General features: G+C 35.9%; 1 protein-coding gene across 1 annotated transcript; it reads right to left on the reverse strand.

Annotated features, from left to right (window-relative positions):
* Window positions 1-8,079: 8,079 nt before the first annotated feature.
* On the reverse strand, window positions 8,080-11,369 carry LOC145593516 (heat shock cognate 70 kDa protein 2-like). The gene is made up of 2 exons (XM_081649769.1): window positions 11,034-11,369; window positions 8,080-10,008 (listed from the first exon to the last, which is right to left on the reverse strand). The coding sequence occupies exons 1-2, from the start codon at window positions 11,245-11,247 to the stop codon at window positions 8,273-8,275; spliced, it is 1,950 nt and encodes a 649-aa protein (XP_081505895.1). The 5' UTR covers window positions 11,248-11,369; the 3' UTR covers window positions 8,080-8,272.
* Window positions 11,370-11,733: the final 364 nt, after the last annotated feature.

Below are 11,733 nucleotides of genomic sequence, written 5' to 3' on the forward strand. Positions count from 1 at the left end.
AAGGTAAGTTTGATATACTTCATTAATTCTAGGTATTTTTTGTACTTATAGGCCATAACAAAGAATTAATCATGAATGTAGTAACAAACTAATGATACCGTTTAATTTTTTTCACCGATGTTTTTATTTTAATACTAAGCGTAAATAAATTTTGATTTCCAAATGTAAAACTTTTTTGTTATCTCGAAATATTTTATTTACTACATGAATTTGATTTTTTACCCATGTTTCTTTTATTACAGTTTACATTTTTTTTTTTTGAAACAGTTATTACAGTTTACTTCATATTAATCTTTTCTCTGTTTTGAATTAGTCGCACTATTTCACCACAATTGACTTTATTATTTATTGTGTCATTGTGTGTTAGTTGATAGTATAGTGAGTATACTTAGGCCCCATTCTCTTCACCTTATTTTTGCTGAACTGAAATTAATTTACTAGAAACAAAATTATATTTTTGCTGAACTTAAATTATTTTTACTGAACTTAAATTAATTTTACTGAACTGAATTTATTTTTGTTGAACAAAAATTATTTTTACTGATTTTCTATTATAATTCTTCTTTAAGAAAACTGAATTTTACTGAACTGAATTTATTTTTACTTAATATTAATTTTGTAGGTCAATAGAAGAGGGTCTTAGTGGGAAATAGGTCATTGTTTTTTGAGGAATGTGATATGAGTACGATTTTTTATTTCAATAATTTGTTTATAGAGCAATATATAAAGTAGTTCCAAGGAAAGTGCGAAAAAATAATAAAGATAGTGGATCCCTTTCTATATATATATATATATATATATTTTTTGACAGGAATCCCTTTCTATAATTTGTTCCAAGTGGTTTGAGATGAGTTTATAAAAAAGGCGGTGTAACGTATCTAGGAGGGTGTATTGTGTATATCGTCTTTACTTCTTTTATTATTTGGAGAAAGAGAAAAAAAAAAAAAAATTCCTAAATATACATTGTATATTCTTACTTTACATAGATTTGAGTAGTAGTTCTTGGAGTAATTTGAACAGTTCGATCTAGGTATGGAGTTAAAAAGTAGTTACAGTACCTTTGGGGGGTCTTCATCAACTAACTTTACATAAACTTGTATTGATGGAATAATGGTAGCAAAATAAATTTCTAGGCATTTTATAAAACGTGTCACATCTTATATAATACCAATTGAATATCAATTTCTTCCCTACTCTTTTATTGTTTTCATGATTACAACACCTATATTTCCTATATTATGGAAATATATATATATATATATATATATTTTTTTTTTATAAAAATTAATTTTTTTTTTTTTTTTAAAAAAAAAAAAAACCCTTATAATTCCTACAATCATCCTTTGTTTAATCGGTCTAATTGATGATACTATGATCACTTTGTTTAATCGGTTTTTCTTACTATCTACGTGTGTTTGGTCCGACTCACTTCCAACTCCCTTTATTGACTCACATTACTCTTTCGCACAATATTTACAACATGTAGCACTCTTTATATACATGTTTCGTCCAATTCATGTACTCATCTTTTTACGTCAACTCACATTTTGACATTTTATCCACCATTTTTTAACACCTGGTCATATTCAATTTTTTTTCTTCATATTTATTTTTCTTTTTTTTTTTTTTGAAAAAAATACAGCAATCGGGCTCAATAAAAATATGTTCCCGTCAAAAAAAAAAAAAAAACAAAAACAAAAATACGGTAGTACATGGATCAAGTTTCAATTATTTATCTTTTTTCGAGCAACTTATTTATACATTTGAGATATTTAAATAAAATTGGAAAAAAAAAAAAAAAGATTTTAAGACTGTAAAATTTGGTAAAGAGCTTGTATATTTCACATGAAGATCTCATTAGTCTTTAATACACCCAGCTTAAGCGATAGGGTGTATTTAATATATAAATGGACCTAATTCACAAATTAGGTTGAACTAGACTTAGAGTTACGGTGCTAAGTGTTAAAGTAAGGCCCAGGCTCAAATTACCTGAGCTAGCCCAGCAAAATATAACCAATTTAACTTTTTGAAAGTTGGCCCATTATAGGTGATCGACCATTGCTCCATAATGGCAGCCCAATTTGCCCTCGTATATCAATTCAACTTTTTTCTGTTTATAAATAAATAAATAAAACCTCCTTGTATGACAGTGTAAAAAATTTTGGTTCACTAAAAATTAATTTGGGCATATCTATTGTGAAAACATAAGGCCTGTTCATATTTACTGAGCTGAGCTGAACTGAACTGAACTGAACTGATTGGAGCTGAACTGAACTGATTGGAGCTGAACTGAACTGATTGGAGCTGAACTGAACTGAATTAAGCTGAAATGAATATTTTATGTGAGAGGGAAATTAAGAGCTGAACTGAACTGAACTGAAATTAAGTAAATGTAAACAGGCCCATAGTTTTCGATGTTATTCTTACAAAGTGATATGATAAAATCAATCAAAAGTGTGTCAAAATTAGTTTTCATTTTCAATAAATGCATTTTTTTAACACCCAAATGAATTAGGTGAAATAGGGCAGAGTTGGCATTCTTGGCAACATTGCCCACGTTAGAAGAAAGACGGGTGTACAAGTAAAACAAAGTTACAAAATAAGATTGACCCCCACTACATGATGGGTATTTAAGCAATTTCATCAAACTTTTCTTTAATGGGATGCATGTATTGTGAAACATTTCAAAAGAAATTATATGCATGAATTATGTCTTAAAAGATAAATAAATATATTTGTGTAAAAAGTTTATAGTATGATTTATAAGAAATAATTTTGTGATTTGATGGTGGCACTCATTGGTTTTGAGTTTAAGGATATTTGCCGTCAACATGAGTTTGAAGGCTTTTTTTCATAGCATCCGAATGAGGATTTTTAAAGCAACAATCCCGTAAATATATGTTTTAATTTAGTTACACAAGTAATGTTAATTTGATGTGCCTTTTGATTTTCTTTTAGTGATAACTTGTAAAGAATTTTATAAGCTCTTAATAATAATGACTTGAATCCTTCAAACAATGGAGTAAAGGTGTATTTGTATGGAATTAGATCCCCTAATTGGATGTTGAGGGTTTGGCGCCCAATTTATGTCGTAGAATTGTTAGAAGAATTCTAAAAATAAAAATAAATAAATAAATAAAATTAAAAAAAAAAAATAGAGGAAGAAGAATTGTTAGAAGACTTAATTTAATACGTTTGCATTGTTTGTTAAAAAGGGTAACATTATGTACTAACCATCCCAAATTGTAATTTTTTAATGGGAAATTATCAATGGTACATCTGAGGTATGGCCCTTTATCAGTGGTACACCAACTTACCTTTTGTTTATCAGCGGTACACCTGAGGTTTAGTAGACTCATCTACAGTAAGCCTGACGTTAATTAAACGTTAATTATAGGTTAATTAGGTTAAACTGATTAAATGAAATGACTAATATGCCCCCCCTACCCCACTTAATAATAAATTGCTCCCTCCAAACTTCAACTACCAAATTAAAAAGACCCTAAAACCTTCAGAAGATCATTCATCTTCTTTGCTCTCACTCTCTCTTCTCTCCCCTGTTCTGCTGCTGTGAGGTTATTGCGTGACGCGATTTTGGAAGCAAAATTTCTGGAAATTCTGCTCTGCATTGTTGATCGGTAAGGTAAGTGCACATCTGAGCCTTAAAATTTCTGAATTTCGCTTACATTGGATGAGTTTTGTGAGTATATGTGGTTGTGGTGTAAAGGGTTGAATTATGGTTTCCATGTATAATTCTATGCGAATTTTGGTTTAAATTGTGGATAATATGCTTGTGTCTTTCATTTGTTGGTTAACTGTTGTATTTGTTGAACAAATAATTCGAATTGTGCATAATATGGTTGTGATTGGAATTTTGGTTAAAATTGTGCTTAGTATGCTTGTGTATGAGTTTGTATATGTATGTTCTTGTGTGATAGGTAACCCTAGGTCTGATCATCTTTTATGTTCTGTTGCATGGCATGTTAAATTGGAAGTGGGATTGAAATGTGGTGTTTTGACCTAATTTTGCAGAATGGATGACAAGGTTGTGTTTAGATTTAAGTATAAGGTTCATAAAATTGATATTGAAGTGGATCCTGATTTATGCAACCTGATGGACTTAATTATTGAGTTTGAGGATAGGCTGCAGAAGAAAGGTATAGTCATAGTGAACCCTATCTTTGCATATGCCTATAGGGGGAAGCATTGGCCCATAGATGATGATGGGGGTATTCAGAGAATGTTTAGGACATTTCCTACTTCTAATTTGTTTGAGATTATAGTTGGAACAAACCCATTGAAATCTAGTTACATGAATGACCTAGGTCTGAGTTTAGGAGAAGGAATGTTGTTGATGAACTAGCTAATCAGGCACCACCTTTGGATGAACCAGAATCACCCCCACCTCCACCCCCAGCTCCACCTCCACCTGTCAATGACCCAGACTTACCTCCACAAGTGGTTAAGCATATAATTACACCTAGCACTGAAGCTACATTGATTGAGTCAATTCCCCACATTCCCTTGAATGATCCAAATCCTAACCAGCCTGTCATTCAACCAAACCTTGACCAGCCTTTGATTCAACCACAGGTTGAGCAATCTTCAAAAGAACCATTAACCAAACTCAAGCCTAGGAGGAGATTGGTGAAGAAATATCAAGATGCCCCTGATGCTACTGCCACAAATCTGTCTTTAGATGATATTCATACTGACCCAACTGTAGGTGAGATGTTTCCCCCAGAGTTTAACTATGACCCAAGTATAACTGGTCTTGACTTGCAAAATGAACTTGGGGATGTTGTGCCTGATATGTCTAGTAAGGAATACACTAGGGGAAGGAAGGAATTTGAGAAGGCAGAGGCAAGATCAGCAGCTTCAAAGGGAAAGGGTAAGGGTAGGGGAATGGGTGAGACTTCTGCTGGAAGTAAGGGAAAGAGAAAGGGTGAGGTCAAGGGTAAAGGGAGGGGTCAGGGCAAGGGTGAGAACTCTGGGTTAGCAATTACTAATGAACTTGGCCAAAAAATTCCACCTTCTCCAGAATCTCCACACACCATATTCAAGTCCTTGCCTTTAAGAAGGAGTCCTAGATTCACAGTCCCTCAATCTAACCCTACAATTTCCTTACCCCAGACAACCTTGTTTGATAAAAAGATGCCAAAAACCACAGCTTTGAGAAAGGGTATTTGGGAAAAATCTACTAAAAAGGCCAAAATTCTAGAAAGTTGCAGTGCTAGTGCTGCTAGGAGAAGGGTAAATTTTGATGAAGACAATGATGGTTCTGATGGTGCAAGTGATGAAGGTGCTGGGAATGGTGCAAGTGAAGATGATTCTGGGGATGGTGGATCTGCAGGTGGTGATTCAGAAAATGAAATCATCAATTCTGGTGACATTCAACCAGATGAGATGGAAGATATCAGTGATGTTCCACATGTTGAGGACAACTGGGAGCCTGAAAATTGGCATGAGTTTATTGATTCTGATGATGATGACAGCTACATAAATATGTTGTACAAAAATGGAGAAATGTATGAAGAAAAAGATTTTGGGAAAATTCATTTAAAACCTTGGATGCTATTCATTGACAAGGGTCATTTGAGAGATACATTGAAGGATTATGCAGTTCAAGAGGGGTTTGCAATGAATGTTGTGTTTGTAGACAATAGGAGGTACACAGTTGTTTGCTATGCTGAGTGCTGTGAGTGGAGATTACATGCAAGCAAGCTTCCTGATGGCAGGACATGGGCTATAAAGAAGATTTGGCCTGATGTGCACACATGTAGGGGTTTGGAGACATACAACCCAATGTGCACTGTGAAGTGGGCTGCAAACAAGGTCATGGAGGATATAAGGGCTAATCCAGATATCCCTGGGAAAGCCTTGAATGAGTTGTTGTTCCAGAGATATGGCATATATATGAAGCAAGCTTCACTGTACAGAGTGAAGAGGTTTGTGAAAGATGTCCTGTTTAGGGGGCATGATGAGTCTTACACTCATCTTCCAACATATGCAGAAATGGTGAAGAGTACTAATCCAGAGTCAGCTGCATTTGTGGCTTGGAAATTGAGTGACAACATTCCAAGGGTAAATCTGTTCAGCAGTATCTTTATTTCTTTTGCTGGGCAATGGAAGGGTCTATTAAGCAGTTGCAGGCCACTAATTGGTGTTGATGGGGCACATTTAGCTTTATTGCCTTATTTAGCTTTAAAATTAGAAGGGTGTGAATTGTCATTAACTTATTCATGTTTCTTGTTATAGGAATTAGAAGGGTGTGTATGGTCAGGATGGCAACTAGGCATGAGAAATCCAAGGCTTGGAATGATGATGATGTTTGCCCTAAGATAGCTAAGAAGGTGAATGACATCAGCAAGGCAACCACAACTTGCAAGGTATACCCATCCAGTCCAGGAGAGTATGAGATACATGAGGGTAAATCTCAATTCCCTTTGAGCTTGAACAGCAAGATTTGCTCTTGTGGTGCTTGGCAGCTATCTGGGATACCTTGCAGACATGCCATCAGGGCAATGGTCCATGCAAAGGTTGATCCTTGGAATTACATACAAGCAACTGTACAATCACTGCATTAATCATGTGCCTGATATGAGTCAGTGGCCAACCTTGGATGCATTCCCTCACATTGACCCTCCAAAAATGAAAAGAGGGATTGGTAGGCCTAGCAGGAATAGAAGAAGGGAAGAAGGGGAGGAGCAACCTGGCAAGAGATCAAGGACAGTCAAGTGTGGTAACTGTGGGTCCTTTGGTCATAATTCAAGAACATGTAAGGGAGGTCCCACCAGCAAAGAGGCTGCACAACAGATGGCAACAGTGCTTGATGCTTCCCAACTGCAAAGTCAGCCCCCTCTCAGTCAATCACAGCCTCAACCTTAGATGCAAAGCTTAGTGTCTTGATGGTTCTGTTTAAACTAATTACAAAACTTTGGGTCTTGATGTTTTTTTGCTTGATGGCTTAATACTTTGGGTTGATTATTGTTTGTAATAGCTTTTTAACAATCAATTTTAATTTAAGTCTTGTAGTACTATGCTTTTGACAATGCAATTGGTGCTGTAAGCTTTTGACATATGCAATGAATGGCACCTTCAGTTTACTTTTGTCATTTGTTTGTTAACTTCATTGTTTATATGATGATAAACTTCATTGTGCTAGTTATTGTGATGTTGATTCACTTAAATTAAGTAATGATGATTTTTTTTTTCTTCTGTTTTTCTGTTATTTAGTTTTTTTGGGTTTTTCTACACGGTAATCCTGTTTTTTTCACTTTTTTATGTTGTGCCCCAACATATATGACTTTCTACATTGTAACCCCAATATAATTTTTGTTTCCATACGGTAACCTTGCCGTTATCCTGCCGTTAAAAAATTCCGTTAGTGGGGCCCTTTCTCCATTTATTAATATTATTTTTATCGAATTGGTATTCTGTCAAAGGTTTCGTGGGCTATTTTGGCCCTTAAGGGTCCAAATTGAGCTCAGATTTGGCAAAAAAATAACGTACAAGTCTCGTTTTGTGTGTTAAAATGTCAACACGTAAATCGAGACATTTCTTAATAAGCAAAACGAGGCCTCTACGTTATTTTTTTGCCAAATCTGAGCTCAATTTGGATCCCTAAGGGCCGAAATAGCCCCCGAAACCTTTGACAGAATACCAATTCGATAAAAATAATATTAATTAATGGAGAAAGGGCCCCATTAACGGAATTTTTTAACGGCAGGATAACGGCAAGGTTACCGTATGGAAACAAAAAGTATATTGGGGTTACAGTGTAGAAAGTCATATATGTTGGGCCACAACGTAGAAAAGTAAAAAAAACAGGGTTACCGTGTAGAAAAACCCAGTTTTTTTTTTTTTTTTTTTTTTTTCCTTTCAGCATTATTTGAATCAGAAAGAACGTTTAAACTTTATTTCAACAATAAATTTGGTGCACGTAAAAATCATTTCCACAAAGCATTTCCCTGATTAAAGTCAAGACTTGATTTTTTTTTTTTTTTCCTAGATACTCCGTTGATACTAAGATGCAACGAGCTAATACCAAATACTCATATAAAAAGTTGGGACAAAATATACCAAAGACATTAAACAGATTCATATATTGATATATATTTGAGAGAATGGCAGCCTTAGATCATCTTAAAAATGAACATAGCTGCACTTCAGCAAAATTTTAATACAGAATACGAAAGATAATGTTTCTAAAATATAGGTAGACAAACAAAAATCTTCAAACTACTGCCCATACAAAACCAAGGCAGAGAACTTAGTCGACCTCCTCAATCTTGGGTCCGGGGCCGCTTGCAGCAGCTGGGCCTTCATCATCATCCATGGGAGCACCACCTGCCTCACCACCAGCACCTTGGTACATCTTTGCGATGATGGGGTTGCAGATGCCCTCGAGCTCTTTCATCTTATCATCGAACTCATCAGCCTCAGCAAGCTGGTTGCTGTCAAGCCATTGGATTGCACTGTCAATGGCTTCCTCAATCTTCTTCTTATCAGCTTCTGAGAGCTTGGAGCTGATCTTCTCATCCTTCACAGTGTTTCTCATGTTGTAAGCATAGTTCTCAAGAGCGTTCTTTGACTCGACCTTCTTCTTGTGCTCTTCATCCTCAGACTTGTACTTCTCGGCCTCTTGAACCATCTTCTCAATCTCTTCCTTTGAGAGCCTGCCCTTGTCATTTGTGATGGTGATCTTGTTCTTCTGCCCAGTGGTTTTGTCCTCAGCAGACACATTCAAGATACCGTTGGCATCGATATCAAAGCACACAGTGATCTGAGGAACACCCCTAGGTGCTGGTGGAATGCCAGAGAGCTCAAATTTACCAAGCAAGTTGTTATCCCTGGTTCTTGTTCTTTCTCCCTCGTAAACCTGGATCAACACACCAGGCTGGTTGTCAGAGTAAGTTGAGAACACTTGTTCCTTCTTGGTTGGGATGGTTGTGTTCCTTGGGATCAACACTGTCATGACACCTCCAGCTGTCTCCAAACCCAGAGATAGAGGAGTAACATCCAACAGCAAAAGATCCTGCACCTTCTCGTTGCCCTCACCACTCAAGATAGCAGCTTGGACAGCAGCCCCATAAGCAACAGCCTCATCGGGGTTAATGCTTTTGCAGAGCTCCTTGCCGTTGAAGAAATCTTGCAATAGCTGCTGGACCTTGGGAATTCTGGTAGAACCACCAACAAGAACAACATCGTGGACAGTGCTCTTGTCCATCTTAGCATCTCTCAAACACTTCTCAACTGGCTCCATACATTTCCTAAACAAATCCATGTTCAACTCTTCAAAACGGGCACGAGTAATGGTTGTGTAAAAGTCAACACCCTCGTATAGAGAATCAATCTCAATTGTTGTTTGAGCAGTAGATGACAGAGTCCTCTTTGCTCTCTCACAGGAAGTTCTCAACCTTCTTAGAGCTCTAGGATTGCCATTAATGTCCTTCTTGTGCTTCCTCTTAAACTCTTGCACAAAGTGATTAACCATTCTGTTATCAAAATCTTCACCACCAAGATGGGTATCTCCAGCGGTGGCTTTTACTTCAAAAATACCCTCTTCAATAGTAAGAAGAGAGACATCAAAAGTACCACCACCAAGATCAAAGATCAATACATTCTTTTCACCAACACTGGTGGCCTTCTTGTCAAGACCGTAGGCAATGGCAGCTGCGGTAGGCTCGTTAATAATTCGCATAACGTTCAAACCAGCAATAACTCCAGCGTCTTTTGTTGCTTGACGCTGAGAGTCATTGAAATAGGCAGGAACAGTCACGACAGCATTCTTCACTGTTGAACCAAGGAAGGCCTCAGCGATTTCTCTCATCTTAATGAGAACCATCGACGAAATCTCCTCAGCAGCAAACTGCTTGTCTTCACCCTTGTATGAGACGACAATCATAGGCTTGTCACCAGGGCCAGGGATCACCTTGAATGGCCAGAGCTTCATGTCACTCTGAACTGATGCATCACTGAATCTTCTACCAATCAACCGCTTAGCATCTGTTTATTAAAGTCAGATAAAACATGTAAGAAACAAATTCTAGGTATAATATCAAACATAAATTAAAATTTAATAATGTAATGTAAATGTGAACATTACATCAATTAGACGAACTTATAAACCAATCGAAAGCTATAATTCCAATTCAGAATTGACAGACAAATACTCTGTATTATTAATTAGAGACACTTCAGTTTACATTACTAAAGAAGACGAATTGACAAATCAAGAGCTATAATTCCAATTCAGAATTGACAATTAATCCGTATTATTAAGTAGACACACTTCGAAGACGATTTGACACATATATTTGAAATACCTTCAAACATATGTGTCGATCATTTCAAAATACTTCGTATTATAGTACTAAAGTCAAATTCAATAGCTAATTTATCCATCAATCAGATTCTATAGCATGTGATTATATAATTACAAAGTATGATAACTACACTATTTTATATACACACTTGTAGAAAACATGTAAACATCAAACTCAAAGGCTATATTAGATTCATTAGTCATTACCACATGATTACGATGATATAGCATGATAACTTAATTCACTTTAATTACAAATCTAAATCTCACATGTATATTTAATCTTCTCTCTAATTCAATTACTAATCTAAATTTCACAACATTAAAGCTGTATAACTAATCTGATAGATCTAGTTCATCATATTAAATTACTTCGCATAAGATCTCAAAAATATTAACAAATTTAGATCTGACAACCGACAAAACTAGATCACAGAACAAGCAATTTGATCAATCGATTTCAACATAATTATGCAAAACAAAGGTGAATTACAGCAATTAATACCATAAAACATCAGCGCAAACATCAAAATCACATAAACATGCCGTGAAAATTTACAGAGCATCAATCAAACTTCATGAAGCATACAAAAACAACAAAACGTAAAAAACAACAGTTCAACAAAGAATTAGCAGGAAAAACAACAGATCTAACAAAATTAACAGCAATCACAACAAAATCGAAAAGAGAATTCAGAAAACGAACCAAAAACGGTGTTGACAGGGTTCATGGCGACCTGATTCTTAGCAGCATCACCGATCAACCTCTCGGAATCGGTGAAAGCGACATAAGACGGCGTAGTTCTGTTACCCTGATCATTAGCAATGATCTCAACACGGTCGTGTTGCCATACTCCAACACACGAGTAGGTCGTGCCGAGATCGATACCGATCGCCGGACCTTCGCCTTTACCGGACATTGTTGTGCACACTATTTAGAGAGAGATAGAGGAAAAGATGAGAGAGAAAATTGAGAATTTTGGTTGCTGCAAAATTGGGGAAGAATAATTTGAGTTTGAAATTAGGGTTTGGAGGAAGAGGGGTTTATATAGGAAGTGAGGGAGTTTGTTGGGTTCTAGAATGTTCTTGGGTTGTGATATTTAAGCAGGAATTCAGGACGGTGGAAAAAGGTTAACGCCTTAACGGGAAGGAGCAAGGTAATATACAGCTATTTTTGCGTTGATTTTTATTTTAATTTTTTTATTGATACTTTTGGGTTTAGTGGGTTCACATGCTCCTTTAGTGGCCGACTTTGGCGGTTTCCTTAAACGGTTTTGATTTGAATCTTCAACTTTCTTGGAAATTTAAATTATTTTTAAAAATAAATTAAATTAAATATCTTCATTTTTATGTATGGTGATAGGAAGGTCTAAGGGTCGTTCACATTTACTGAACCGAACTGAATT

Source organism: Chenopodium album, chromosome 19 (assembly GCF_948465745.1).
Source record: "Chenopodium album chromosome 19, dcCheAlbu1.1, whole genome shotgun sequence".
Lineage (NCBI taxonomy): Eukaryota > Viridiplantae > Streptophyta > Magnoliopsida > Caryophyllales > Amaranthaceae > Chenopodium > Chenopodium album.

Bases quoted from the DNA above. Each gene is read 5' to 3' on its own strand.
- LOC145593516 (XM_081649769.1), bottom strand. From the start codon at position 11,247: ATGTCCGGTAAAGGCGAAGGTCCGGCGATCGGTATCGATCTCGGCACG. The intron at 10,009-11,033 runs GTTCGTTTTCTG...TTTAATAAACAG, and splicing joins CCCTGTCAACACCGTTTTTG to ATGCTAAGCGGTTGATTGGT.